The following is a 25,783-nucleotide window of genomic DNA, read 5'->3' on the forward strand; positions in this document are numbered from 1 at the left end:
ATAGGAGGAGCCTGATTCGACTACCGATCTCACGGTCGAATCTTCGCAGGGGTGTTATGAAACGAGGATCATGCCACTTTGGCTATATGAGGGCGCTCAATGTCTGATTTCACATAGAACTAGCTTTTATGTAAATACGTTAATATTCAGCCTATTATGATAATGCTGTAGGCCTATATAAAAATGTGCAAAGAAAGAATCTTTTAATAAATATTTTTTTAACGTGCGTGAATAAATCCAAACACCCCGTGACAGATTTAAGTTTCACTTTCAATCCGTGACCGACAGAGGAGCGTCTTCGCGGCAAGGATTTAAATCTTTAACAATGTCTGGGATAAGAAAATCTAAAGTGTGGATGTACACGATTCTCCAAGGCTGGATTTAGCATCAGGAAAACCATGATCGCACTTCTGCCGGCCAACGTTAACATGTTTCACGCATAGACTGGGTTTCACGTTAGAATCTATTTTATCCGCGCGCACAATTTGAAAAGACTCCAACGGACAGACAGAGTGAAAGACGTTCAGGATTTGTTCTCTCGATCAGGTACAAGTGATTTCAAAACTTTTCAGCCGGTTCTAATTTTATTTTTGGATGCTGTGAACATTTTTAGCTAAAAAGACTGCCTCTCCAGTTTAGCATTTATTGTTGTTTCTGCAGTTAAAAAGACAAAGTTGAAAATTCTGGCTACTATCGTTATTTTAATAATTTCTTTATTTTAATTTTATTCATTAATCTGTCAGGGTTATCTAATCTTAACTATTTGTGGCTTGTGTTTTGAATATGTTCCCCTGCACTTTAGGCATTTTGCACACATTTGCTCCTCATCCTGTGACTTGATTCTGATTTATTTCGTTTTGTATTTTTATTTATTAGAAAGGTATATTCTGTTCTAATTTAATTTAGTAAATTAATTGTTTATTTTTTTGGTGCATCGATGTTGTGCTGTAGGCTGGCCTGCTCATTCAGGTAATTTAGCCGATTTAATTTGATTTGCATGTGAAATTGATTTATTTATGTTATTTCTTAGTTTTATTGATCAAAAATGTTTTTATACATTTTCTTCTATATCTTTGTGTGATTTTCTGTACATCGCGGCTTTGAAACGTTAAAGCCCCGCCCCCAGCCCCACCCCCATACACATGATTCGACTATTAGTCGACTATAGGCAAGACATGACGATTCTGATTCGACTATGAAAATCCATAGTCGGGGACAGCCCTAGCGTGCAGATTAATTTCCGCCTATTTTAGACAGCCTAATATTTTGGTATTGCATCACTCATATCTCTTAAACGTTTAAAATGGAGTTTAGGAAGATGTATGCAACCACAATCATTAGATTTGAATAGCTCTTAAAGCCTTATCTCTTGTCAGCGACCGCAGACATTGATGAACACTGCTGGCAGCAGCGATGTCTGTGTCCGTACCATTCTAATCAATGACCGCGTAACCTCGTATCTCCCCGCTCCCAAGTCATAAATCTCGTATCTCCGATTAAACATGATTTTGGGGAAATGTTGTGTTAATGTTGGTATACAACAGTATATGATAGCAATACAAGGTATAATACCAACTTTAACGATACAATGTTTAACAACTCAAAAAATATGCAGTTTTTTTAAATTCCTGAAAAATAATGGTTTTGGAGATACGAGGATTCCGCCCGACAGCGACGAACAGTTTATAAAGTTTGATAACTGTGGTAGATTTTTCCTTAAACCTAACTACATATAACAAATTAGGGTCTCGTCTACAAATAGGGTCTCGTCTACAAATTGGGTCTCGTCTACAGTCGACGTTAGTTTCCTATCTCTAGCGCGTCTACACTTCGACGTCGGCCGAGTCTAATCTTATACTCTAACTTCTACACTTCTGCGCATCTACAGTCGACGTCAGCTGGGTGCTAATCCTATACTCTAGTGCGTCTACACATCGACGTCGGCTGAGTGGTCTAATCCTATACTCTAACTTGTTCCCCTAACTAACTTGCTGCCCAGCGTTAATAAACAGACAGACTTCAGCAAATGTCCTCTAAATGCTTTAATCACGGCCGGGAGATTACTCGAGCAATTCTCAGAGAATCCCCCAAGAAGAAGCATGGCCGGAGGATCTCAGACAAATTCCAGAGAGAATCCCACCAGTAAACACGAATACAACAGTTTTTTATAGAATAGGGGCATGGCGAAAATTACATGATACATTACATAATTCCCTACAATTTGATTTGTTCTTCATAGACAAACCCTTCTGTTACTAGGTAGCCTACTTCATAATCACAAGGTTTGAAAACTAGACATCTGTCTAGTTTCATTTCCCATATTTGTTATTTTTACACTCACACAACCAAAGTCACGAGTTTTCGCCAAAGGGGAAACATACATTTAAAATTCAAAGCATATGAATGTTGTTCCTGCAAGAAAAACAAATGTTAGTTATAATTAATTAAACAGTCCAGCACATAACTTATTACAGAACTACAAACCTCCCCAGTAGATCATTATATTTTAAAGAGGTTTATTTTGCTTTGTTCAGGTATGTGATCCACTAACTTGTAAAAAAAAAAAAAAAAAATCCATTTAATATGACTATACTGTTCAACACTACTATGATTGAAAATATTAATAAAAGTGATTATAAAAACAACAATAATAATAATTATTATCATCATCAAACTAATTTTAATGAATTATTTTAATCATAAAAAACTTCTTGGGTTACAAATGTAACCTAGGTTCCCTGAGAAGGAGAACGAGACACTACGTCTGAACAAGACGCTATGGGGAATGCCTCAGTGTGACCGGTGTCTGAAGCACGTGTCTAAACATATATATGTTGAGCCAATGGCGTCACCACCAGTGCAACCGCGAGTATTAAAAGCACTGAGGAACACGTCATCGTGTGTGTGGCATCCCGGAGGTATGGCAATGAGACGCAGTGTCTCGTTCTACTTCTCAGGAAACCTAGGTTAGATTTGTAACCCGAGACGTTTCCTTTCGAATGGGAACTCACAGTGCATCTGAACAAGATGCTATGAGGAACAAATACCCACTCTGCCATGCTGAGGGGAATGCATGCCGTATCGGCTGTGACTATTCACTAAATAATCTGACTCTCCTTACCTTACCCTCGGAGTCAGGTTCCCCAAAGGCAATCACCAGCTTGCTGTCAGTGACACTATTCCCTAGGGCCACAGCCCAAGCTATATACCCTAAACGAGGAAAGTCCTCGCAGGGCCAAGTGACAGTGGTAGGCATAGCTCTAAGGTTTTGAATCATTTACCTACAGAAAGATTCCTTTGAGGAAATATGGCCAGGATCAAAAGTAACCCTGGCCTGTCACTTCAGAGGGACATAAAAGCGTCAACCCCTAGGATCGCCAGGGAGGCTGACTCCTGCTATCCTAGCAACCTACAAACTATCTGCCCAAAGCAGAATCTCTAGATATAGCACTCACACAGGCCTCCGATGAGAAGGTATTGCAAACAGGCAATAACCACTTCACACTGGATTCCAGAGAATGAAGTCCTAGAAAGCAGACACTCAGCATATCGACCCTCTAAGTGAGGGGAGTAACTCAGCCCAAAAAAGGGGTTCTCCAGGACCTGCAGAGCATTGACGTAGCTCTGGGGGAGCGGAATACTCTACATAATGACCCTCATAAAGACCCTGGTCCAGGTCCCTCAGAGTCAGCAGATTGGCTTGGTATGCTTGCAGCACTGCCATAGTGTGCAAAGCAGCCCCAGCCTGACCTGCTGCCATGTATGCCCTGCCATTTAAGCGAGATGTAACTCTAAGGGGCTTAGATGGCAGGGTCGGCGCATTCAGTGTCAATGTTTCCCCCTTGCGGGCGTCTCTTCAATGGGAGGCATTGACACGTATCCGTGCTCACGCATGCCCTCGACATTCTCATAATTAGCATACTGAAATCAATGGATGCGGGCTTAATACAGCTTCTTTCATGCTCTGTCAAACTTTGTATGAAGATCAGGAAGAAAGGGAAAGCTCATGGGACTCGGGCAGTTATGTTCAGATACAAATCGCTTGTCTAATCTGCAACGAGCGACTCCCTTTTTCTCGAGTTCCATAACCTCCAAAAGCTCCTCATACACGGGACAGGCAGGCTGAGATGGCTCATCCTGCAGTCGCTGAGGCGAGGTTGTCCCGGTTCCCTCGAGAAGAGGGACAAACGAGAGCGGAGCATTCATCTTCAAGCTTTTCATCTGAAAACGCTCACAATGCATGCATACAGCCTTCTACAGCCTAAGTTTTTTTTCTACTTGCTCAGGCGAGCCGGTTCACATTTTTACCTGCCCTGCTAAAATGCACAAAAAAGTTATTGTTTTCATTGTTTTTGACCCATGTAACCTTGTAAACAGTGCTTTAAGATTTTCAGGTAGGTCTAATGGTTAAATATAAAAAAACAGAGTAATTTCTTGAATAATGTCTGTATCTGTGCAGTTAAACACAGCAAAGTCTTCACTGCATAAAATATAAATATTGAAGAATATAGATTAATCCTTATTAAAGCTCCGAAAGTTATTCAGTCAAGAGCAGTGACTGGTTCTCTTTGTCTTCTTGTTTGATTAACATTAATGACACAGACAGCAACAGGTTTATTAGGCTGCTGTCACTTTAAGATCTGAAGCACATGAATAAGATCTGACACACATACTATTTTCTCATAACTCTTTACATTCATTTAACACTTTTTAACTAATTTAAGACTGCTTAGGAGGATACCCTACAAATCGGGAATTTTGACAATTTTGTGTGTTTTGTGTTTGTGTGTCTGAAGCGGCAATCTGTGCACGCGTTTATTACTGTTTTTACATTTCACTGTTTTATTACAGCCTTGGTGAGCATGAGTCCTTTAGATGAAAAACTATTAACAAACAAAAATTGCTAGCGCCATGTCTATCGTTTGCTTTGGTAGTAGCTACAAAAATAATTGTATTAATTAGTATTTTTGTCTTGTTCAAACTATCATTTGCAGAAACAAGCAAAAAAAAAAAAAAAACGTTCACATTTTTCCAAGATAATAACTTGTTTCAATCTCATTAAATTCTGTAGCTCACTAGGTTTTGGATAGGACAAAGAAACACAATGGGAGAAATCCGGTGAAGATTAGCGTTTCTCTGTTAACAGGAAATTCCATCAGTCACAGATGCTGTGCGTCCCACTGCGAGCCTCGAGTAGAACGACAGCACTTTGACCTCTGACCTTACGTACGCCTGCAGGAACACATGGCTTACTTTCCCCAACTGATCACCTCTGACTTTAAAATCGTTCATTGAGCACATCGAATGCAAATCCAAACATTGCAGTGAGCGGAACTAACGGATCATATCCTAAAGATAATAATGGCTGCTTTCAAAGGAACTGCAGGGGTCAGTACAGGAGAGTAAAGTACCTGTGCTGCTGTTGAGCGACTGCTGCCTGCATTTCTTGAAGTGGAAGCATTTAATAGCCACCGGATGGCCTCTGTATTTAGCTCTGTAGATGATGGTGCCGCTGCCACCCTGACCCAGGATATCTGCTTTCTCTTCACTCCACTGCAGATCACTCTTCAACAAGAACAACCTGAAACACAGACATATAGATGTTTGCACTACGTGTGTACACTACATTTGAAATTGATTCGATATTGATATTGAATAATTAAATCATTTTGATTGAATTTAGTAAGATGACTAAATAGATTAAAAGTGACAGTAAAGACGCATATAATGTCACAAAAGATTTCTATTTCAAATAAATGCTGTTTATATGAACTTCATCGAAGAATAGTGAATTTAATTTTTTTTATTAAAAGAAATTAATGAGTTGTTTTCAACAAAAAATAATAAATGTTTAATAAATGTTTAAAAGCAGCAAGTCAGCATATAAGAATGATTTCTGAAGGATCATATGACTGAGTATGATGCTGAAAATTCAGCTTATACAACTGCAAATAAATGCAGTCTTGGTGAGAATAAGAGACTTTTAAAACATAAAAAAAACGGTACCGATCCCAAACCAAACATGCATTCCAACTTTTGACATTTTGTAAGATCTCTATCATTAACCATCAGATTTATTCTCTCTTTCCAGCTCCATTCTTTTGGCTGCTGTTGAATCAAACCCAATGTCTGTCAATACAAAATGAGTCCATTTAGTCAGCTGTTATTTCCTAATCATTTCCATTAAAGCTCCACATGAGAACGTAATTTCATTTGACATGTGCTTTGAACTGCCCCGCTGACTGATGGTACGTACAGATGCTTTTAATGCTCTCCTTCCACAGAACTTCCTTTTTGGTGTGTGATACAAACTTGCGGCAAAGAATTAACAGGAAACACTCATTTATAAGACATCAAGCCAAGAGGATTATACTGTTGGCATAATTATATCAAATAACTGCTAAAATCATTCATCCCATCTGTATAATTAAAGACGTCTCCAGGCCACACTGCTGTTGTAATGAAGTTCATGCAAATCTTTTGTTTTTGACTCAAGTGTTTCATAATGTGAAACTGCTTTTGTTCAGATGCCTGACAGTGTTGCTATTGTTAATGTTAACTAAAAGTAAAACTATAAAAAAAATAACACTGATGCCAGACTTGTCAGAATTTTTTTTATGAATAATCTTATCTTGTGTCTTGCGTCCATCAAGTTCTCATTTATTTAGTATTTAATTTGCTCTATTATCCAAAAATAGACATTCTTGCATGATTATTAAATCTCATGCTGAATTTCCAGGAAAAATAACTATATTCTGACATTCAGCATGACTGATAAGATTTGGTCACACGGCCCATGTATAAATGCACGTACACCACACTTACAGTTTAAATATAAGATGAAAACTTGCTGATGTAGTTGTTGGTCTGAATAAATAAGGTTTATCTGCAAGTAAGCAAAAAATGCTGATCAGGTCAAAACGAGTTAATGCTCATTAGGGCTGATATTCACAATAGGCCCGTTATAAGGTCTCTTCAAAGAGAAGTTTAAAAGGTCACCATTTGTGAGTAAAGCAATTTAACTCAACCTTAATTCCAAACTCTATTAAGAACATATTCCAGTACATCCGGTTACAGTGGCTCTGTTTGAAACGCTAGCGAGCTGCCTCAAAGTGTACTGCCTACATAGGCAGCATCCTAACTAAAATGAAAACTCATAATTGACTGATGTAATACTCTAATGATAAAATACATGTACATATATAAAAATAGTTTAATTAGGCACTCAATATTAAAATGAGTTTTGACTTTACATTTTTCCAGCCCTGTTGACAACTAGAGTCTGGATTAAACTAGTAGCTTGCAGTTCTATTTCAATACACATACACATACAAAACTAAACCAAACCATGAATGCATTATAAGTCACTTCGGATGAAAGCTTCTGCCAAATGCACAATTGTAGTAACCTTGAGATTTATCAATTCATAATTATGTGATTTTCAAGTCCTAATGTAAAGTATGACGTCCCACCGAGACTTTTATTCAGCCCTTTGCCGCATAGGGACCTCTTCAAAGAGATTTGTTTGACGTGGCTCAAAGACAAGAGCTGTAGTTCAAACCCTCAGATTCTTCATCCATTTTAACTTCAGAATTAATAATCCAATTTATGTGATGTACCACAACCGCACAGAGAACACACATCTCATGCCAAGACAAGAGCACGGCAGCCCACTGAAAGCCTAGTTTATATTTGTGCTATAACTCAACCCTAACCCACTTTGATTCAGCTCGATTAAATACATCTGAACTCTGGTTATTAGGACCAGGTGTGCAAGGTTTACATTGAATACAAAACTTAAATGCCACACGCTAGCAGATGCTCAGGAGAGCACTATATATATATATATATATATATATATATATATATATATATATATATATATATATATATATATATATATATATAAATATAAATATATGCCCGAGACGCATTTCAAAGATGGTCGAGTGAAATTACTAGCCTTTTAAAGGGGACCTATTATGCAAAATTCACTTTTGCATGCTGTTTGGACATAAATGTGTGTTGGCAGTGTGTGTACACAACCACCCAATAGTGATAAAAATCCACTCACTCCTTTTTTTTTAATCCCCATAAATCATCAGCAGTGTCTCCAAACGACCTGTTTTCAGAATGCGGCTTTAGTGACGTCACTAAAGCCAAAGGCCCCGCCCACGAGTGTTGACAGACACTGCGGTTTTAACATAGACCCGCCCTGATCGAGTTCACAGCGAGTTGGACACATCCGCCATTGCTGCACTGACGAGAATGTCTCCCAAGCGTTGTAGGTGTTGTGTGGCTGGATGTATTAATCCACATAGCTCTCTCTATTTACTCCCGAAATCTGAGGCAGCCGCTGAAGACGAGGTGGAATTATTTTGTTTTCAAAGAAAATGCTCCCTCAACTCTACCGAAATTCGTTTATGTACTTACGCACTTCTTATACTGTGTTTACTCAGCTCTTACGGTGATTTTCTGGAGTAAAACTGTGTGATGTACAATAAACACACTTCATCTTTTGTGTGATGTACAATAAACTTTATTAAACACATCAGTATATTTTTGATCATCATTCGGACCTGATCAGAAACAGGAGACTTGTAGGCTATTAATAGTGTATACATACAAGCAGATGACAAATACGATATAACCGTAATTAAACTAAACTATACCTGTTCCATCTCCATACAGCACTCTGACTCTGTAGGCGTTATTGTCCGACTCCGGGTCGAAATGAACGCCGTTACTGAGTTTCTGATATTATCATCATTCCGTGAGATGAAATTGTCCTGAGACTGTGTGCAAGCTCATGAAGCTCCGCCCCCTGTGCCGTGCAGCAGCAGCTCATTTGCATTTAAAGGGCACACACTAAAACAGCGCGTTTTTCTGAGCACCAAAAAGTGACAATTTAAACATGCTGTAAAAAATGATCTGTTGGGTATTTTGAGCTAAAACTTCACATACACACTCTGGGGACATCAGAGACTTATTTTACATCTTGTGAAAAGGGGCATAATAGGTCCCCTTTAAAGGGACTTTGATATATATGTTTTTAGTGGGGAAACAACAGCTCTAACATCAGCATTTATTAGCCAAAAAATAGTTGTGAAGTTGTGAATGATGTTCAGTTAAACTTCACAGACCACACTGCTAAAACGGCCCAGTCGTGCAGATTTGCCTTCTACAACATCAGGAGGATCAGGCCCTTCCTATTGGTGCGACTCCTTGTCCAAGCTCTTGCTCTATCCAGACTGGACTATTGTAATGCTCTCTTGGCAGGCCTTCCAGCATGTACTGTCAAACCTCTGCAACTGATCCAGAATGCTGCAGCGAGAGTGGTCTTTACCAAGCCGAAAAGAGCCCACATCACAACTCTCTTCATCAATTTGAACTGGTTGCCAATAGCTGCTCGCATCAAATTCAAGGCATTGTGTTCGCCTACAGAACAACCATTGGCTCTGCACCTCTATACCTAAACTCACTATTTCAGACCTATGTGCCCTCCAGAAGCTTGCGTTCTGCAAGTGAACGGCACCTTGTGGTGCCATCCCAAAGAGGCACAAAATCCCTTTTACGGACCTTAAGCTTGACTTTTCCCTGCTGGTGGAATGACCTGCCTAACTCAACCCAAGCTGCTGAGTTATTTATTATACTGTATATTTTCAAGAAATAGCTGAAGACGCATGTTACTTACAATACTTGACCCGTTTATTTATATATATATATATATATATATATATAAAATATATATATATATATAAAAATTGCTAAGTGTACTCTGCTAGACTAACTGGGACTAGTCACAGCACTTGCATATTGTTGCCCTCTTGTTGATTTGATTGTTTCAATTGTTCTCATTTGTAAGTCACTTTGGATAAAAGTGTCTGCTAAATGATTAAATGTAAATGTCAAAAGATGGTTCAAAACTTCATGCTGAAATCTTACCGTGAAGGGAAGTCGGTCATGAAGAGCTCAGGCACCAGCTCCTGTAGCGGCACAGGCTGTTTGGGATGGTTGGGGCAGGTGATGTGCTCCTTCTCCACAGCTGCCAGGACACAGTCCTCCATGTTGAAGTAGTGGACAGTGGTGTGATTGGAGCCGGACAGAGGCAGGGGGTCTGACATTTTGGGTATAGAGCTGCAGTACGGACAGGGAGCGTACTGCTCGATGAGACGAGAGCCGTCACTTTCGCTGGCTGTCAATGCTGAGCGGGGAGAAGGGTAGAGATAATTATGAGCATGTAATGCTAAATGCAAGTATGTATATGGATGCTGATTTTTATATAAAAATAGACATTAATCATGCTTAATTTAAAGGGGTTATTATAACAGGGATTTTCTTCAGCCATTTGACAACTCTCAATATACATCTCAATATATTTTCAGCCATTTGACAACACTAAATATACATCTCAGTTTATATGTATTTTCTCAGAAATGGCTTAAAAGAGTGATTTGTTTATCAAGATTAAAAAACATTACATGCATCTGTTAATAATCTCTCACAGCAGTAACTGTAGTTTGTTTACACACAAACATTTGTGTAGAGTAGAAGTCCTGATGGGTAACTGGTGACTTGAGCAGGTGTGTGCTGATGCGTCTAGTATAATTAACAAGCTTTGTGTGGATTAATGAATCAATCACTGCTGCAGTATAAACTAAAGTATGACTCACCCCATCTATATGAGTTCAGTGTGTGTTTGTGCTGCACCTGTGTTATTGACTGACAGTGTGTTAATAGTGTGAAGCAGCTTTGCACTGACACACATCAAACTTCCACACTGAATGTACTGCAACAAACAGCTGCACATCCGTATTAATACCCTTCGGTTATGGGTGTAGGATGTTTGTCAAGATATCATCACACTTGATACCCTAATTATGATGCTATTTTAGTCTTTTTGTTTTCTGTTGGGCTTCTGTCTTATGACTGCAAGTGATGTCGTCACTTTTGTTTTGCATGGAGACACTCATATTATATCATCTTAGACTAGTACTGTCACAATGTGCATCTCAAACCGCATTTCAGTACTGCTTCTAACTGGAATTCTAACTTCTACTTTCAACAAATATTTAAGACTCTAAATCCCACATTTGAAGCTGTTCACATTTAAATGCTGTGCGCATTCTATATTACAAAGTCATATCACCAAGTCTAATAAATGTAAAAAAAAAAAAGTATAGTTTTTAATTACACTGTAATGTTGAATGGCTATAATTAATGTTTATTTCACTGAGACACAGTGTAGCTGTATTAGTATCAGTGATACTGGCCTTCATTCATAAAAAGATGCCACTATACAAGTATAGGCTACGGTCTTTATGCTTTTCTCTAAACTTTTCCACGGACCCCCTAGCACCCTCTGTGGACCCCTGGGGGTCTCCAGACCCCAGTGTGAAAACCCCTGCACTGGAGGATGCATGTTATCATCTTTTTACCAATACAGTTACAATGATGAATATACTTTTTAAATGTATGGGCTAAAGTGGCGTCTTTAACCGAAATGCATTGTGTGGTGAAATTAACACATTCAGAATGAAGGAAAAAGTCTACAATGCACCCACAAAACCAAGTTATAGGCCTGTTCATGAAATTAAATATCTAAGAGATCTATAGAGATCTATATGCCTGTAGACTGGGATCTGAGAAACTCAATAACAATTGGAGGAGTCCTCACCAGGAAACCACTGCTCTATGAGGGAGTTAACGTGATCGGTGATGAAAGCCATCGCAGAGAAGTCCCTCGTCTCCGACTGGCAGATAATCTTGATGCCTCCGCTTTTCTTTTTCTTCCAGTTTAGGTCAGATGACTCTACGCTGTGGGCGAGAAACAATGTGAGTCTTTTCTTATACAAATCTCTGCACACACTAGTGTTAGGATCTGAGTCAGATGTTCATCAGTGTTTTTTTAGTAATATTTATATACTTTTATAGCTTTATCAATATTTTAAAGTTTTCATTATAATTTTGGTTTAATTTTAAGTCATTTTGTTATGTACTTTATTCCATTTTTATCCGTTTTTTTTATTTTAATAATACTGATTAGGCTGAATTTATTTTAATTTTAGTTTAGTTTTTATTTCCAGTAAGTAATGTTAGTGCCTCAACTTATTTCATTGAGTTGCCAAGGAAACATTTCTCACTTTCATTTAATTTAAGTTTTCATCTAATATTTATTATTTATTTGATTTCAATGAACAAATTTTTTTTTTTTTTACTTAACGATAATTGTATTAAGTGCATGTAAAGCATAAGATAACATTTTATGGACACATTTTTAAAACAACACCACATGTACCCCTTGCAGAGAAGGTAGTCCAATAATGCTTTACGGCAAACTCCGTAAAAGTATATCCACGATGACAGATACAGTATTACTTCAGTATTATTTATTATAGTATTTATTAAGGTTTAATTTTCATTTGAGTTTGTTTTAGTCTTTTTTTCTGTGCTTTTACCATTTAAAAAAAATTTATATATATATATATATATATATATATATTTAGCTTAATTTTTTTTTATTTTTGTGATTTTGGTACTTTATCTTAAAGGGGTGGTTGATTATAATTTCACTTTTCTAATTTTAGTTAGAGTGTAATGTTGCTGTTTGAGCATAAACAACATCTGCAAAGTTACAATGCTCATAGTTCAAAGCAAAGGGAGATATTTGCTTTTAAAGAAATCGCTTTTTAAGGACAACAACAAACGGCTAGTTTGGGACTACATGACATTCCTCCAGGGTTAGTGACATCACCAACCCTAAAATTTAAATAAACCCCGCCCCCGGAACACGATTTATAGATTATCAAGACACAATATTCTAATCAATGACTAGAAGATAACTACACATACGCTGCATGTTGCATTCTACATGTTGCCACTTCTTCTTGAGTCTCTCCATCATTGTCTGAATCCGGTTGGAACATAAAAGGCTAAAAGCTTTTGAAATTTTCAGTGAATGTCTGTGTGAGTGCAAGCTGTTGAAGCTCCGCCCACTGTGCCGGGAGCAGTAGCTCATTTGCATTTAAAAGGAACAGACACAAAACGGTGCGTTTTTGCTCACCCTCAAAAATGTACAATTTTAACATGCTATATAAAAATATCTGTGGGAATTTATTTCAGTTTCAATTATTCAAATTTTCATTTAAGTACTTAAATGTTTCCATTGAATATTTATATTTTATTTTATTTTTGCTTTAAAGGGCACCTATTATGCCAAATTAAATTTTAAATGGTGTTTGAATTATAATTTGTCTCTAATTCCAGTGGGCACTTATAAAGATTGTAAAATTATCCTGAAGAGCCATAACACTGGACAAACAGACCAGGTCTATGGTGCAAAAACAGGACTGGAAGACAGATAGAAGACAGTCTGGCACAGCCAGATGCAGACGTTCCTCTGTGTGCTGTGACCATAAGTGGAGTCACTAAATGGGGTTTGTCATACGTCACATTGCCCCGAATCTGAGAACGGCTTGTTCTGATACAGTGGTTTATGATTTATGAGGGTTTAAAAAACAGCACTGGGTGAATTTTTATCATTATAGGGTGGATGTGTACACACACTACCAAAACACATTTAACACCTGCAGATTTTAAATCAAGGTGCGGATTTGGTTTTATTCATTTAAATGTTCGGAGTTTAATCTCTAAAATGGATATGGTTCGTATTTGGGCACAGTCAACTGATGCGGATGTGATTGTTCTAACTGAAACTTGGCTGAACAAATCTGTTTTAGACAAGGATATATGCATTAATGGTTATAATGTATATATGTCTGACCGAACAAAAAGGGGTGGGGGCGTAGCAATTTTTATAAAAAAAAAAAAAGGTTTCATGTTAAAGTATTGCTTTTTAAATCGGTGAGTAAAGAATTTGAATTTTTAGCTCTCGATCTTGAGTTTTCTAAATCTCTCATCATAACAGTCGTTGGTTGCTATAGGACACCATCTGCTGATAGTAGCGCTCTCCCTTCTTTATTCCAGCTCTTTTCAGCTCTTGATGCTAAAGAATTGGTAGTTCTTGGTGATTTAAATTGGAATTGGTTGCATTCAGCAACTGATGAATTTAAAACCTAAAACCATTGAATCTTTTTCAGATTGTAGACAAACCCACTAGACTGAACCTAAAATGTCCAGAAAAACCATCCCTGATAGATCTAATCTTAACAAGCATCTATGTTTGCAAATGCAACAGTTAGAAACACAAAAATTCCTAAAACCAAACCACGCATCATAACCAAGCGTGACATGAAACATTTCTCAGAACAAGGGTTCCTACACGATTTTAATAATATGGAGTGGGAACAAATTAATTTAATTCCTGACCTTGAAATAGCCTGGGATTTTTTTGAATGCACATTTTTATGCTTTAGTCAACAAACATGCACCTCTCAAAAGGTACAGGGTGAAGGGTAGGAATAATGCATGGTTTTCTCATCCTTTATCAAATATGCTTCATGAGCGCAACCTGGCATGGGCAAAAGCTAGGAAAAACGATTTAAAATCAGACTGGCTTGATTTCAGCCGATTGCGCAATGCACGCACGGTTGCAGTCAGAAAAGCTAAAGCTGAACATTTTCTTATACAAACATCTCACAATCTAAACAATTCATCAATGTAGAACTTCCATCATGTATTAATAAGGGCTCTCATACAATCATTGATAAAGTAAAAATGCTTAACTGTTTCAATGAACACTTCATAGCTTCTGTTTTTTTGTTTGATTCAATTAATGGTGCTCATGAGAACCCTTCGATTGTTCAGTCAGAGAGCTTCGTGTCTAGTCAATCATTCAACTTTTCACCAATTGCAATCTCTGAGGTGTGCAAAGCCCTTAAATCTTTAGATGTTTCAAAATCGGCAGGTCCTGATCAATTGGAACCTTACTTTTTAAAGCTAGCAGCTGATTTTATTGCCCCACCTCTGAAATCAGCTTTTGTTCTTCCCCTGTTTAAAGGCGGAGATCCCACACACCCAAATAATTACCGGCCCATTTCCAAGCTGTCAGTCTTGGCCAAAGTCCTCTAAACATTTGTCAAGAAATCAATTAAAGGACTTTCCGTCTGTTAATAATACCCTGTCTGATTTTCAATCTGGTTTTAGAAAACAACATAGCACAACTACGGCAGCATTAAAAGTACTAAATGATTTTATTGAATCTGTTGATAACAAGAAACACTGTGCAGCCTTATTCATCGATCTATCAAAAGCATTTGATACTGTTGATAATACCTTACTGATACAACGACTTGTCAGTATTGGATTATCTAAACATACTATTGGTTGGTTTAATAACTATCTCTCAAACAGAACTCAATGTGTACAGGCAGAAGGTTTTATCTCTGGTTCACTCAATGTAACTAAAGGTGTGCCACAGGGGTCAGTCATAGGACCACTCCTATTTACTCTAATATATAAATAATATTGATCAAAATGTTCATTAAGTAAATTTTCAATTTTACGCCGATGATAGAGTTATATATAGTTCAGCATCCACACCCAATCTGGCTCTCTCTCAGTTACAGCTTGCATTTAATATTGTTCAGCGTAACTTATTTGAATTAAAACTAGTTTTAAACGCTGATAAAACAAAATTCATGTTGTTTTCTAAATCAAAATCAATCCCTCATAATCTTCTGCCTATTACTACGTCCCAAGGTTCGGAGATTCAGTTTGTGTCTCAGAATAGGTCTCTTGGGATTTTAATTGATGACGCTCTCTCCTTTGGCCCTCATGTTTAGCAACTGGTGAAAAGATTGAAAGTGAAATTCGTTTTTTACTTTAGAATCAAATCCTGTCTTTCTTTTGAGGCAAAAAAGAGGCTTGTTGCAGCCACTTTTATGTCTGTACTGGATTATGGTGATGTTATATATATATATGCATGTTTAAATGCTTTAGACACTGTTTATCATGGTGCACTGAGGTTCATAACAAATCTTAAAACCCTCACTCATCATTGTGTGTTGCATGCTCGGGTTGGATTGTCTGCTTTGTCCATCCGAAGACAAAAACACTGGCATGTTTTTATTAATAAATCTATCCTGGGTCTACTTCCTTCATATACCTACATCTGTAAAAAGTAAGTTTGTAGCTATAGCCTACGGTCCCAGGAATTATTCTTACGTTCTGTTCCAGTGGTACGTACTGAATTGGGGGAAAAGGCATTTAAATTTGCTGCTCCCTCTGCCTGGAATAATTTGCAAAGTACGTTGAAACTTAGGGAGCTGGTTTCATTGGACATTTTCAAAGTAGTTTTAAACGATTTGGAGAATGAAACATCGGGCTGTAGATGTTTGAACTAATTATGTATTGATATTGAAATTTGATTGGGTTTGCTTGTGTTGTGTATGTGTATGTAATGATGGATGTTATCTGTTAAACTCAAACAAGCTGTGTCTGTCAGTCTTGGCCAGGACGCTCTTGTAAAAGAGATTCTTAGTCTCAATGTGCTTCTTTTCCAGGTAAAATAAAGGTTATAATAAACTATACCTGTTCTATTTTCATACAGCATATATTCTCTGACTCTGTAGGCATTATTGCACGATTATTGAAATGAACACCGCTACTGAGAGTTTCTGTTTTGATATTATCATTCTGTGAGATGAGATTGTCTTGACACTGAGCGCGAGCTCTTGAAGCTCCGTCCTCTGTGCTGGCAGCAGCAGCTCATTTGCATTTAAAGGGATACACATTAAAATGGCGTGTTTTTCTCAGCCCCAGAAAGTGACAATTTAAACATGCTATAAAAAAATTATCTTTTGGGTATTTTGAGCTAAAACTTCACATACACACTCTGTGGACATCAGAGACTTATTTTACATCTTGCGAAAAGGGGCATAATATGTGCCCTTTAATAAAAAAATAAAAAAATATTTTTAGTTAACAATAACAACACTGAAGTGATGAAGTGAGAGAAATGTTAATAACAATAATACTTTTATTCATTAAATGTAAAACAAATTAAATAAATAAATAAATAAATAATCCCTAAACATTTACTAACCTCAGATATCCGCCATCAAAGGTGACTAACAGCCCTTCCTTCCAGTAGATGGTCTGGTTGCGACGGACACGGAACGTGCTGCAGCGATTGCGCTGCTGGTTCCCCGCAAAGCTGTAGATCACGGTACTGCGGCTCCTCTGGTTTTTCATATTCTTTTTGGTCTCGAATGCCTATTATGAAAAATGAAAAAGTAGGAGACATACATCATAATCAGTACACTGAAACCAGCAATCAGCTTCAACGACACTTTCACCTGAGAACTTGTCATATAAGGAAATACATTAAAATACAGCTGCAAGCAACGTCTACATGGCCAAGCCTTCATTTTGATACTGAATGATTGAGCAGTTTTGTTTGGTTCAGAAAGTTTTACCAGTAGGTGGTGCTACAAATTTGAATGATATTCTCAGGGCAATGTGGCGTTGATAGAAAGAAAAATTGTGTCAATATGCAAAAGCTTTGCCAAGACAATGACTCACTTCCTGTTTTGTGTCTTCGCCAGCAAAATTGTTAAGGCTTTTCTGGAGAATAAAATCCAGTAATTGAATTTGTGTGGTTTTGTCTGTGTCTGTGTCTGACCTGAACCAATTTTGGCGAAGATTGAACAAACACTGTGGGAGGAAAAGCAACAAAAAAAAAAAAGAGCAAAAAATAATAATATGCAAAATTGGTCCAAAATAGCATAAAGTAGCAACCTAGAAAAACATGAAGTGAAGAATCATGACGTTCATCACGGCGAAATTATGATTTCTTGCTGGATTTTATGCGCCTAGGCCAATAGATGGCGATGTCACCAAACTGGTCTGGCAATGATGCAAAGCAAGTTTCATGCCAACTAGCCCAAGCGTTGCAACGATACGTCTCACTTCCTGTATGGCATCCTCATTGTCAAATTCATTAATGCATTACTAATGCTGCACGATAAATTGCAGTATTACTTATCAAATCGCAAAGGCTTTGATTTAAGCAAATATATGCGCTGTGTGTTTCAGAGTGAAGTGCAGCACTGTGCTCTTTTACACACAAGCAACCCAGTCTCATTGCGACTGATCACAGTAAATGCTGTTCCACACATACTCGTATGCTGTGAATTTGGGTCACTTATAATGTTCATTTAGGAACACAGAACGTGCAACCATCTTCTCAAACTTGTAATAAGAAGTGCTTATACATCGGCAGTTGTCAACAAAAGAGAAGATTTAAAGTGATCTTGGATTTAAAGATTTAAAGAGAAGATTTAAAATTTCACCATGAAATCTTGTTTTTTAATGGAATATTGTGGTATTTATAATAAATGATTTATCAGTCTTTTTTCTTTTTAAATCCATGTGCCCTTGTAATTTTTCATCAAAATAACTTTCTTGCAGCGACTTCTCTTCTCTGATGATCCACCAATAGCAAACCACAACAATCCAGTCAATTCCCCACAGACAAAATCAAGTTCCGCCCTACAATTTCATCTGGATATTCGTCATAATAGGGAAGAAAAGACTATCGCAATTTTCATGCCGACTTTGAGGGCTCCCTGCGGTTTTCTGTCAAATGTTTGATGGTTTAATGTTTGTAATTGTACTGTTGTACTATAAAATAAATAATTATAAATAATTAAAAAAAAATATATATTTTTCATAAAACACTACATTTTTTATTTTAGAGTGAAATATAACAATAGTAATATTTCTTATTTTGTTTAATAACTTATTTACCAACAACAATAATGATGATAACAATGACAATATTATTATCAACATTATTATTTTAAATATTAATATTGATATATAAATCACAAATATTTTGCCAAGAAAATGGCAAAATTGGTACCTGGAACACAGTCTAACCATGCGTTTTCAGGGGCTGTTGTAAACTTCAAGCCAGAAGCAATGTCATCATGTGGCCTCTAATTCTATGTTTGCAATGACTGCAATTATTAGACTTTTATTGGTCAGTTAAGCTGTCATCTCAGGGTATGCGTTTACCTGTACGTCCATCTGGTTTAAACTGATTAGCATTCTGGCTATAAAGCGCTCCCAAAATCCCGCAGGTACGAAGCTCATCTTAAAATGCCGCTGGATGTTGTTGTTAGTTTGGTGCCGAAAGCCGTGGATGTCCAGAGCAGGTTTGGGTGGCAAAAGGTGTGGTAGCAGATAACTATGAAGAGAAGACGACATTTCTGAGGCAAAATTAGGTTTGAAACAATGCTCACTTTAAATGCATAATATACAATAACTCGTAATGTGCTTCCTAGATGGATGGTTCCCATAGAGTGTAAAAAGTTCATTAATCACACAGAAATTACAGCCATTAAATAATGAAAAGATAAAGATATTTTTATTATTAAAATAAAATAATAATGATAAAATAAAAAATTAAATAATAAATAAAACTTAAACTTTAAAAATAGATTGAAGTTACAAAGATTTTCTGCATTATTTTCACAATAGGTTTATGCTTTACCCATCTGCATATGAATGAATGCTGAAGTTACGAAAAAAATCCATTGTTTTTACCTGTTGCTGGCCACTGGTAAAGCGATCTCAAACTTGGCCAGGAACTGGAAGTACTGTTCTTCTGTTTGTTGGGTGAATCCAGTTCCTACCAGCAGCATGCGGAGGTCCTCCGCCTTGATCACTCCATTGCAGGCCACGGAGCGCGAGCCCCTCAGGTTGATGATGCGTTCCAAACACTCGGACAGCCACACGGCATCCAGGAAGTACAGTTTACACAGGCCGTGACTCGTGTCAGAGAAATGCAGTATGGTGCCGGTCTCAATGAGGAAACTGATCGCTGTGTGATTCAGAAAAGACGTTATGGAGCCATATTCTTCTAATTGAATCCTGTTTCACTTGGAAATGCATTATATTACAGCGGTCAAATAGGTTGCAAGGAGTTCACATCTATTTTAAACTTTAATGCGAGGAACTGTGAATGAAATAAAATGTTGTATTCCAAATATACAAAATTATCAATAATTACTTAACTAACATGAGGGACAATTTTTTTAAACTATATTTAAAGATCTAGAATTCCACATGCTTTGAAATTTACAAAAGAAATTAGGCATTAAAACAATGTGCGGTAAAAAAGGTGTGCTGATGAGTATATTTAGAATTTTTTTTTTTTATATTTCTATATTCTATTTCTATATTTAATAAATAATCAAATTAACTAAATAAAAAAACTCAATTCATACGGATTAAAATATCAAAGTTAAAAAACAGAAATATAAATATGCATCTTAAAAAAATATAATATAAAAAAATATTATTAATATACATTAAAACAGTTATTATTTTTGTAAATTATGCACTACCTGTCTGTAGATAGATAGATACATGAACAGATAGATAAATATATAGATAGATAGATAGATAGATAGATAGATAGATAGATAGATAGACGGATAGATAGATAGATAGATAGATAGATAGATAGATAGATAGATAGACGGATAGATAGATAGATGGATAGATGGATAGATGGATAGACGGATAGATAGACGGATAGATAGATAGATAGATAGATAGATAGATAGATAGATAGATAGATAGATAGATAGATAGACGGATAGATAGATAGACGAATAGATAGACGGATAGATAGACGGATAGATAGACGGATAGATAGATAGAGATAGATAGATAGATGTTAATAAGAACAGAAATATAAATATGTATCTTAAAAAATAGAAAATATACAGTACTGTGCAAAAGTCTTAGGCATGTTAATACGCCCCATCCCCCAATTTTTCCATTAATTGTAATAATCCAGTGAGATTTGTGTATGCACAAGGAGTCTGACAACAGCCGGTATGATCTGATCTCACCATCATCGAGTCCGTCTGTGATTACATGAAGAAACAGAAAAAACTGAGACAGACTAAATCCAGAAGAACTGCGGGAACTAGGGTTGCCAACCGTTCCGTATAATACGGAATCGTCCCGTATTTGACACATAAAAGTCTTGTTCCGTATTGAACTGATACAGAACGCACTTTGTTCCGTTTTTTTGAGAATCAATTCAGTGCAAATCCATGACAGACACATAGCTTCTAATATATGTCAGACTATGAACGAAGACATTTGTAGGCTATGATAAGAAGAAAAAAAACGACAGTGCGGTAGATACTAATTTCTCCCCCTGTTTGTCTATGATCAGCGTAGCGTTTTTAACATCTTGGAACATCATCAGAGAATGCCCTTTTAATTGGTCATTTCAGTCATTGTGAGTCACGTATCGTAGCAACGATGACGACAAGTGACAACAGCGGGAAATGTAAAAATGACTTGAATTGCTTGAATGCAGTATTTGAATGCAATATTTTATATTTTCTTTATTAGCTGTTTTTTTATGTATTATTGTTTTGCACTGGAAAGAAAGTTAACTATAATAGAAGTATAATTATATAAAGATATTTGCACTACACTTCCTTAAAATGTTGTTTATTTAAAAAAAAAAAAAAAAATTGCACTGGAAAGAACATTCTAGAAGTCTAATTCTATTGAATAAGTTCGCACAAGGCTACAGAAAACTGTTGTGTTTATTTTTCTTCAAATGCAGTCTAAGCTGATGAGTTTTGAATGTTATATGTTGTTTTTGTTTAAGTTAAAAATAAAACGTATTATAAACTAAACAAATCCATGGTTCATTGTTGGCTAAATGATCATGATAGCCTTTATATTTCACATCTATGTGGTTCAGTCCTGTATATTGATTAGGCCTACTTTGCTATTCTATAAATATAGGCCTAATAAGTTGTATTATAATATGCTATAATATGTGAAATATATTTATCTAAATGTATCAATTAGTTTCCACAATATTCACCAGAAGTCATCATTTCAGGGGTTATTTTTCTAAATTAACATGTCTAAGACTTTTGCACAGTACTGTAGATTTTAAAATAAATGTATATTTAAAAACAAAACAATATTTATTTTGTAATAAATGATGCATTACCTGTCTGCAGATCCTCATAGTCTTTGATATCGCTAGCAGGACTCTGCTCAATGATATGCTCCAGTTCCGTGTCCGTCAGGTACTGAACCTCATCGGCTTCATCTCTCCTCAGACATTCTGCCTTTATGGCCTCCTGCAAGGTTAGGTAACTTTTGGGGATCTGTATAACAACAAAAAGAGACTGACTGAGATATTTCATCTTAGAGACATTAAAGTAATACAACTCCTTTTTATGCATTACAGATGAAATGCAAAACTGCTGCAAAGCCTTCTCACACTTATTTACTTGTATTTTTCGTCATTTTAAACTGCTTTGGATAAAATATCCACTAAATGCATTTGAGGTGGAGCAACAGTATGTTTGACTTTAGCTTTTCCATCTTACTGAATAGATGTCAGAGACTACAGTGATTTATGCCATCCATAGTCTTAACTAACACTAACCAGTCTTCCCACCAGTTTGTGACAGCTAGCAGGATTGCTGATGTCCCTCATAGAGCAAGCAACCTGAAACAACAGCCTCTTGAGTCCGTCCACGCCTTCTAGTGTCTTACACGACACCTCACTGTCAAACAACCACACATTTATTCACACAAAAATCAACACAACAATTCCATTAAGGAAGCTAAAGCATGTTATGATAATAAAACCAACTGTAAGTGTTTCCATGTAATGTCGGGGTAGCCACTGGCCCGTGCACCCGAAGGGGTTCTGCAAAGTGCCAGGATATACGCCCTCAGCGTAGCGACACGCTCGGTACGAAACTTAGTGTCTATGAGGTCCAAATGTGTGCCAATGACAATGACAGCAGAGTTAGGGGCGCGAGCCTGAGGGACACACACATGAACACCAACACATTATAGATGAGTGTATATTTGTATATGTTGTATTATGTTAAACAGATATTTTTCTAAACACATCTACAACATGCCAGTAACTTTGTTTTATTTTTTCCCCTTGAGTCTTATCTATTTTTTAGCTTGTGCCCTGCATTTCTAACATATCTTTGCTCTATTAGTAAATATGCACATTCTGAAAATATATGAATAACATTTTGTCTTTGTTCTTTCTCTTTGTATAGGCCATAGAATTTAGTTGATATAAAGCATTAAATAAGCTTTAAGTTGTGAATATGAACTATTCCATAAATGTAAAAAAATGAAGAACTTTATTAAATTAGTTAGCAAAGGAAAAATTATAATTAAACTATTACCAAATAAATAAATAAATAAATAAATAAATAATAACTTAGTTTGCAATGGCAAAATTATATTTATTAACATTAAACTATGCATACATAAAAAAAAACTAATTAAAAAACTACTTTATTTAGTTTGCAATGGCAAAATGCTATTCATTATTATTCAAATACTCAATTAAGAATTGATATATCCAAAATAAATAAACACAAACTTTATTAATTTAGTTTTTAATGGCAACATGCTGTTCATTATTATTTAACCATGCCATAAATATCAAATAAATACTACATTAATGAATACTAAATAATTAAATTACTTATACATTTAGTTTGCTATGTTGTTCATTATTATTAAAATATTAAATAACTTTACTCATTCAATTTGCATGAACACATTTATCTACACCTCATCAAATAAAATAAAATTTCATAGAATGACCTAGTCCCTTTAAGTCAATTAAACTTTTTTATTAAAATGTATGGTATGGAGCTCAGTATGGAAGCCTCCTGACTAAAGTTAGCGCTTGAATGCTGCCCGATTTTCAAAGTGTTATATATTCTTTGCTCACCTCGATGTTGAGCAGCCAGGACTGTAGGTTGGCCACGGCTTCCTCTCCCAAAGCCAGATTCCAGATCACCATATACAAAGCCTTATCTGTGAAGAAGCACTGGTTTACCGTCGACATGCTGGCCGGGCCGCCAATGTCCCACAAATTGAAGGACACCAAGTCAATCTGTATCCAGAGTAGAAACAAAGGCATTAAACCGCCTGACAACATCACTCTTACTTTCATCAAGGCATTTTGGGACCAATTATAAAGTTGCTGAAGTGAAACAATGGTTATTTTGTCCCATTATTAAGCAACTTGGAGTCAATTTGAAATAAGAATTTACCCTATTACAGATTGCAAGTAGTTAAATGATACAGTACATTTTGAATACTTATTTTTGTCATTAAAACTTTATTTGTCTGATAAGTACATTAAAGCTGATATATACAATTTGAAAAACAAAATTTTTTTGTGGGAGAACGTTTCTTTTAAACAGCAAATCTCAAAAAACTCTTGCAGTGAGTCAGCGGTGGAGTAAGTGTTCACAGCTGCTCGAGGTGGAGCGACATCTCTTGGGCTTTATAACATCAGTGTGCTTGTGTATACGTTTGCTTCTGTCGATGACATACGTGTAAGAGGCCATTCTGTGTGTGTTTATAAGAACATGTCTATATGACATCAGTGTGTGCGAGACACTGTCTCAGGTTTTATACGTCTGGCTCTGACTCAGGGCGCCTGATGAGAATTGAAACACTGTTAACTCCTGCTAAGAAACCATGTAAGGCCACAAATAGGGGTCCAAGGTCCAGATCTGCTACTCATTCATAAACCCTGATGTCAAAATGTTGGCATTTAAATGGCTTTGTGTGTTTTTTAGACTTGCTATAAAGTTTTTTTTTTTTTTTCTTATCATGTTTACAGAGTTAAAGCAAACATAGCTGTTCATTTCCCCATGAGTAAGCATTGTGGGAAAAACACATTTGAAGGCACACCCTGAAAAACAATTCAGATAGACTGGGAATTCAGTAAAAGCTCAGATGATGAAGTCACACATTGTTTTTAAATCAACATAACACTTCATTTGTCTACAGTGCGTTTCAGTTTCTTTCCTCACCAAATTTACTTTTTTTTATGGCAGTAAATGTATGCATATATTAAGAAAGACATGAACTTTAATAATGGATGGATGGATGATGGATGATATTTATATATTTGAATTTCTGGTTTTATATTCAACATTTATATTATGCATTCTGCTAAATGTATTAAGCAAGTATAATCACAGTAAAACAATACATACATATATATATATATATATTAGTGTTGGGCTATATGCTCCATTTTCATATCGTTCTATCGTCAGCCTGTGAGATCGGCGATACACGATACTATCGTAAGGGGGCGGGGCTTACTTATTTGATCATTAACTTGCTTATTTACTCATTCATTTGCTTGTTTAATTACTTAGTTTTATAGCATGAGAATATTTTTCTATTTTCCTAGCAAATGTGGAGTGTTTATTAATAGGCTAAATCAGGTTATTTCCCGGTATAGTGAGGTGAAAATATATCCTAATCATTCTTGTATCTGACTCTGCATTTCAACATGGCAGCGGGAAATTTACGGACACATAGGCTACTCTCATGCGGTAATGCAGCATTTTGACTGTAGCCTATTTCTGCACGAGATGAGAACACGTTTTTATAATTCCTTGGATCAAGAAAGAGTCGGAGTTTGCGATATATGTGCTCCTACCAGTGCTCTCTCTCTGTCTAGATGCACTTAAATACACAGTAAGGACGCTTTCCTGTTATATAGATCATCACATATGTGCACTTCAATAAGCTCAAAGAACGCGGGTTAATGTGTTTTGCATGCACAAATCTAGCTGAGTCGATCGGCTTATAAACTTATGACTTGACTCTGATAAAGGAAAACAGGTTAATGCGTTTACATGACCACATGCATTGTCAGTTTATTCAGCATAATCGGGTTAAGAACGTGCATGTAAACGCGTGCACTTATTCTCTGAAAGTGAAACCAGAACCGTACTTTCGGCATCTGTCGCTG

At 36.4% G+C, this 25,783-nt stretch overlaps 1 protein-coding gene across 2 annotated transcripts in view; it reads right to left on the bottom strand.

Annotated features, from left to right (window-relative positions):
- lrrk1 (leucine-rich repeat kinase 1) overlaps positions 1-25,783 on the bottom strand; it is a 98,864-nt gene that overhangs the window by 35,630 nt on the left and 37,451 nt on the right. The window contains exons 15-25 of one of the 2 annotated variants that reach the window (XM_082154156.1): positions 23,732-23,896; positions 22,616-22,788; positions 22,406-22,526; positions 21,962-22,121; positions 19,513-19,789; positions 18,982-19,153; positions 17,485-17,616; positions 17,006-17,175; positions 11,678-11,817; positions 9,946-10,204; positions 5,412-5,581 (exon numbers count right to left, since the gene is read on the bottom strand). In XM_082154156.1, the coding sequence (XP_082010282.1) occupies positions 5,412-5,581; positions 9,946-10,204; positions 11,678-11,817; positions 17,006-17,175; positions 17,485-17,616; positions 18,982-19,153; positions 19,513-19,789; positions 21,962-22,121; positions 22,406-22,526; positions 22,616-22,788; positions 23,732-23,896 (1,939 nt within the window). The remainder of the gene's footprint in view (positions 1-5,411; positions 5,582-9,945; positions 10,205-11,677; positions 11,818-17,005; positions 17,176-17,484; positions 17,617-18,981; positions 19,154-19,512; positions 19,790-21,961; positions 22,122-22,405; positions 22,527-22,615; positions 22,789-23,731; positions 23,897-25,783) is intronic. The other variant, XM_082154157.1, reaches the window with a different exon arrangement.

The sequence above is a fragment of the Leuciscus leuciscus genome (assembly GCF_965113295.1).
Source record: "Leuciscus leuciscus genome assembly, chromosome: 2".
NCBI lineage: Eukaryota > Metazoa > Chordata > Actinopteri > Cypriniformes > Leuciscidae > Leuciscus > Leuciscus leuciscus.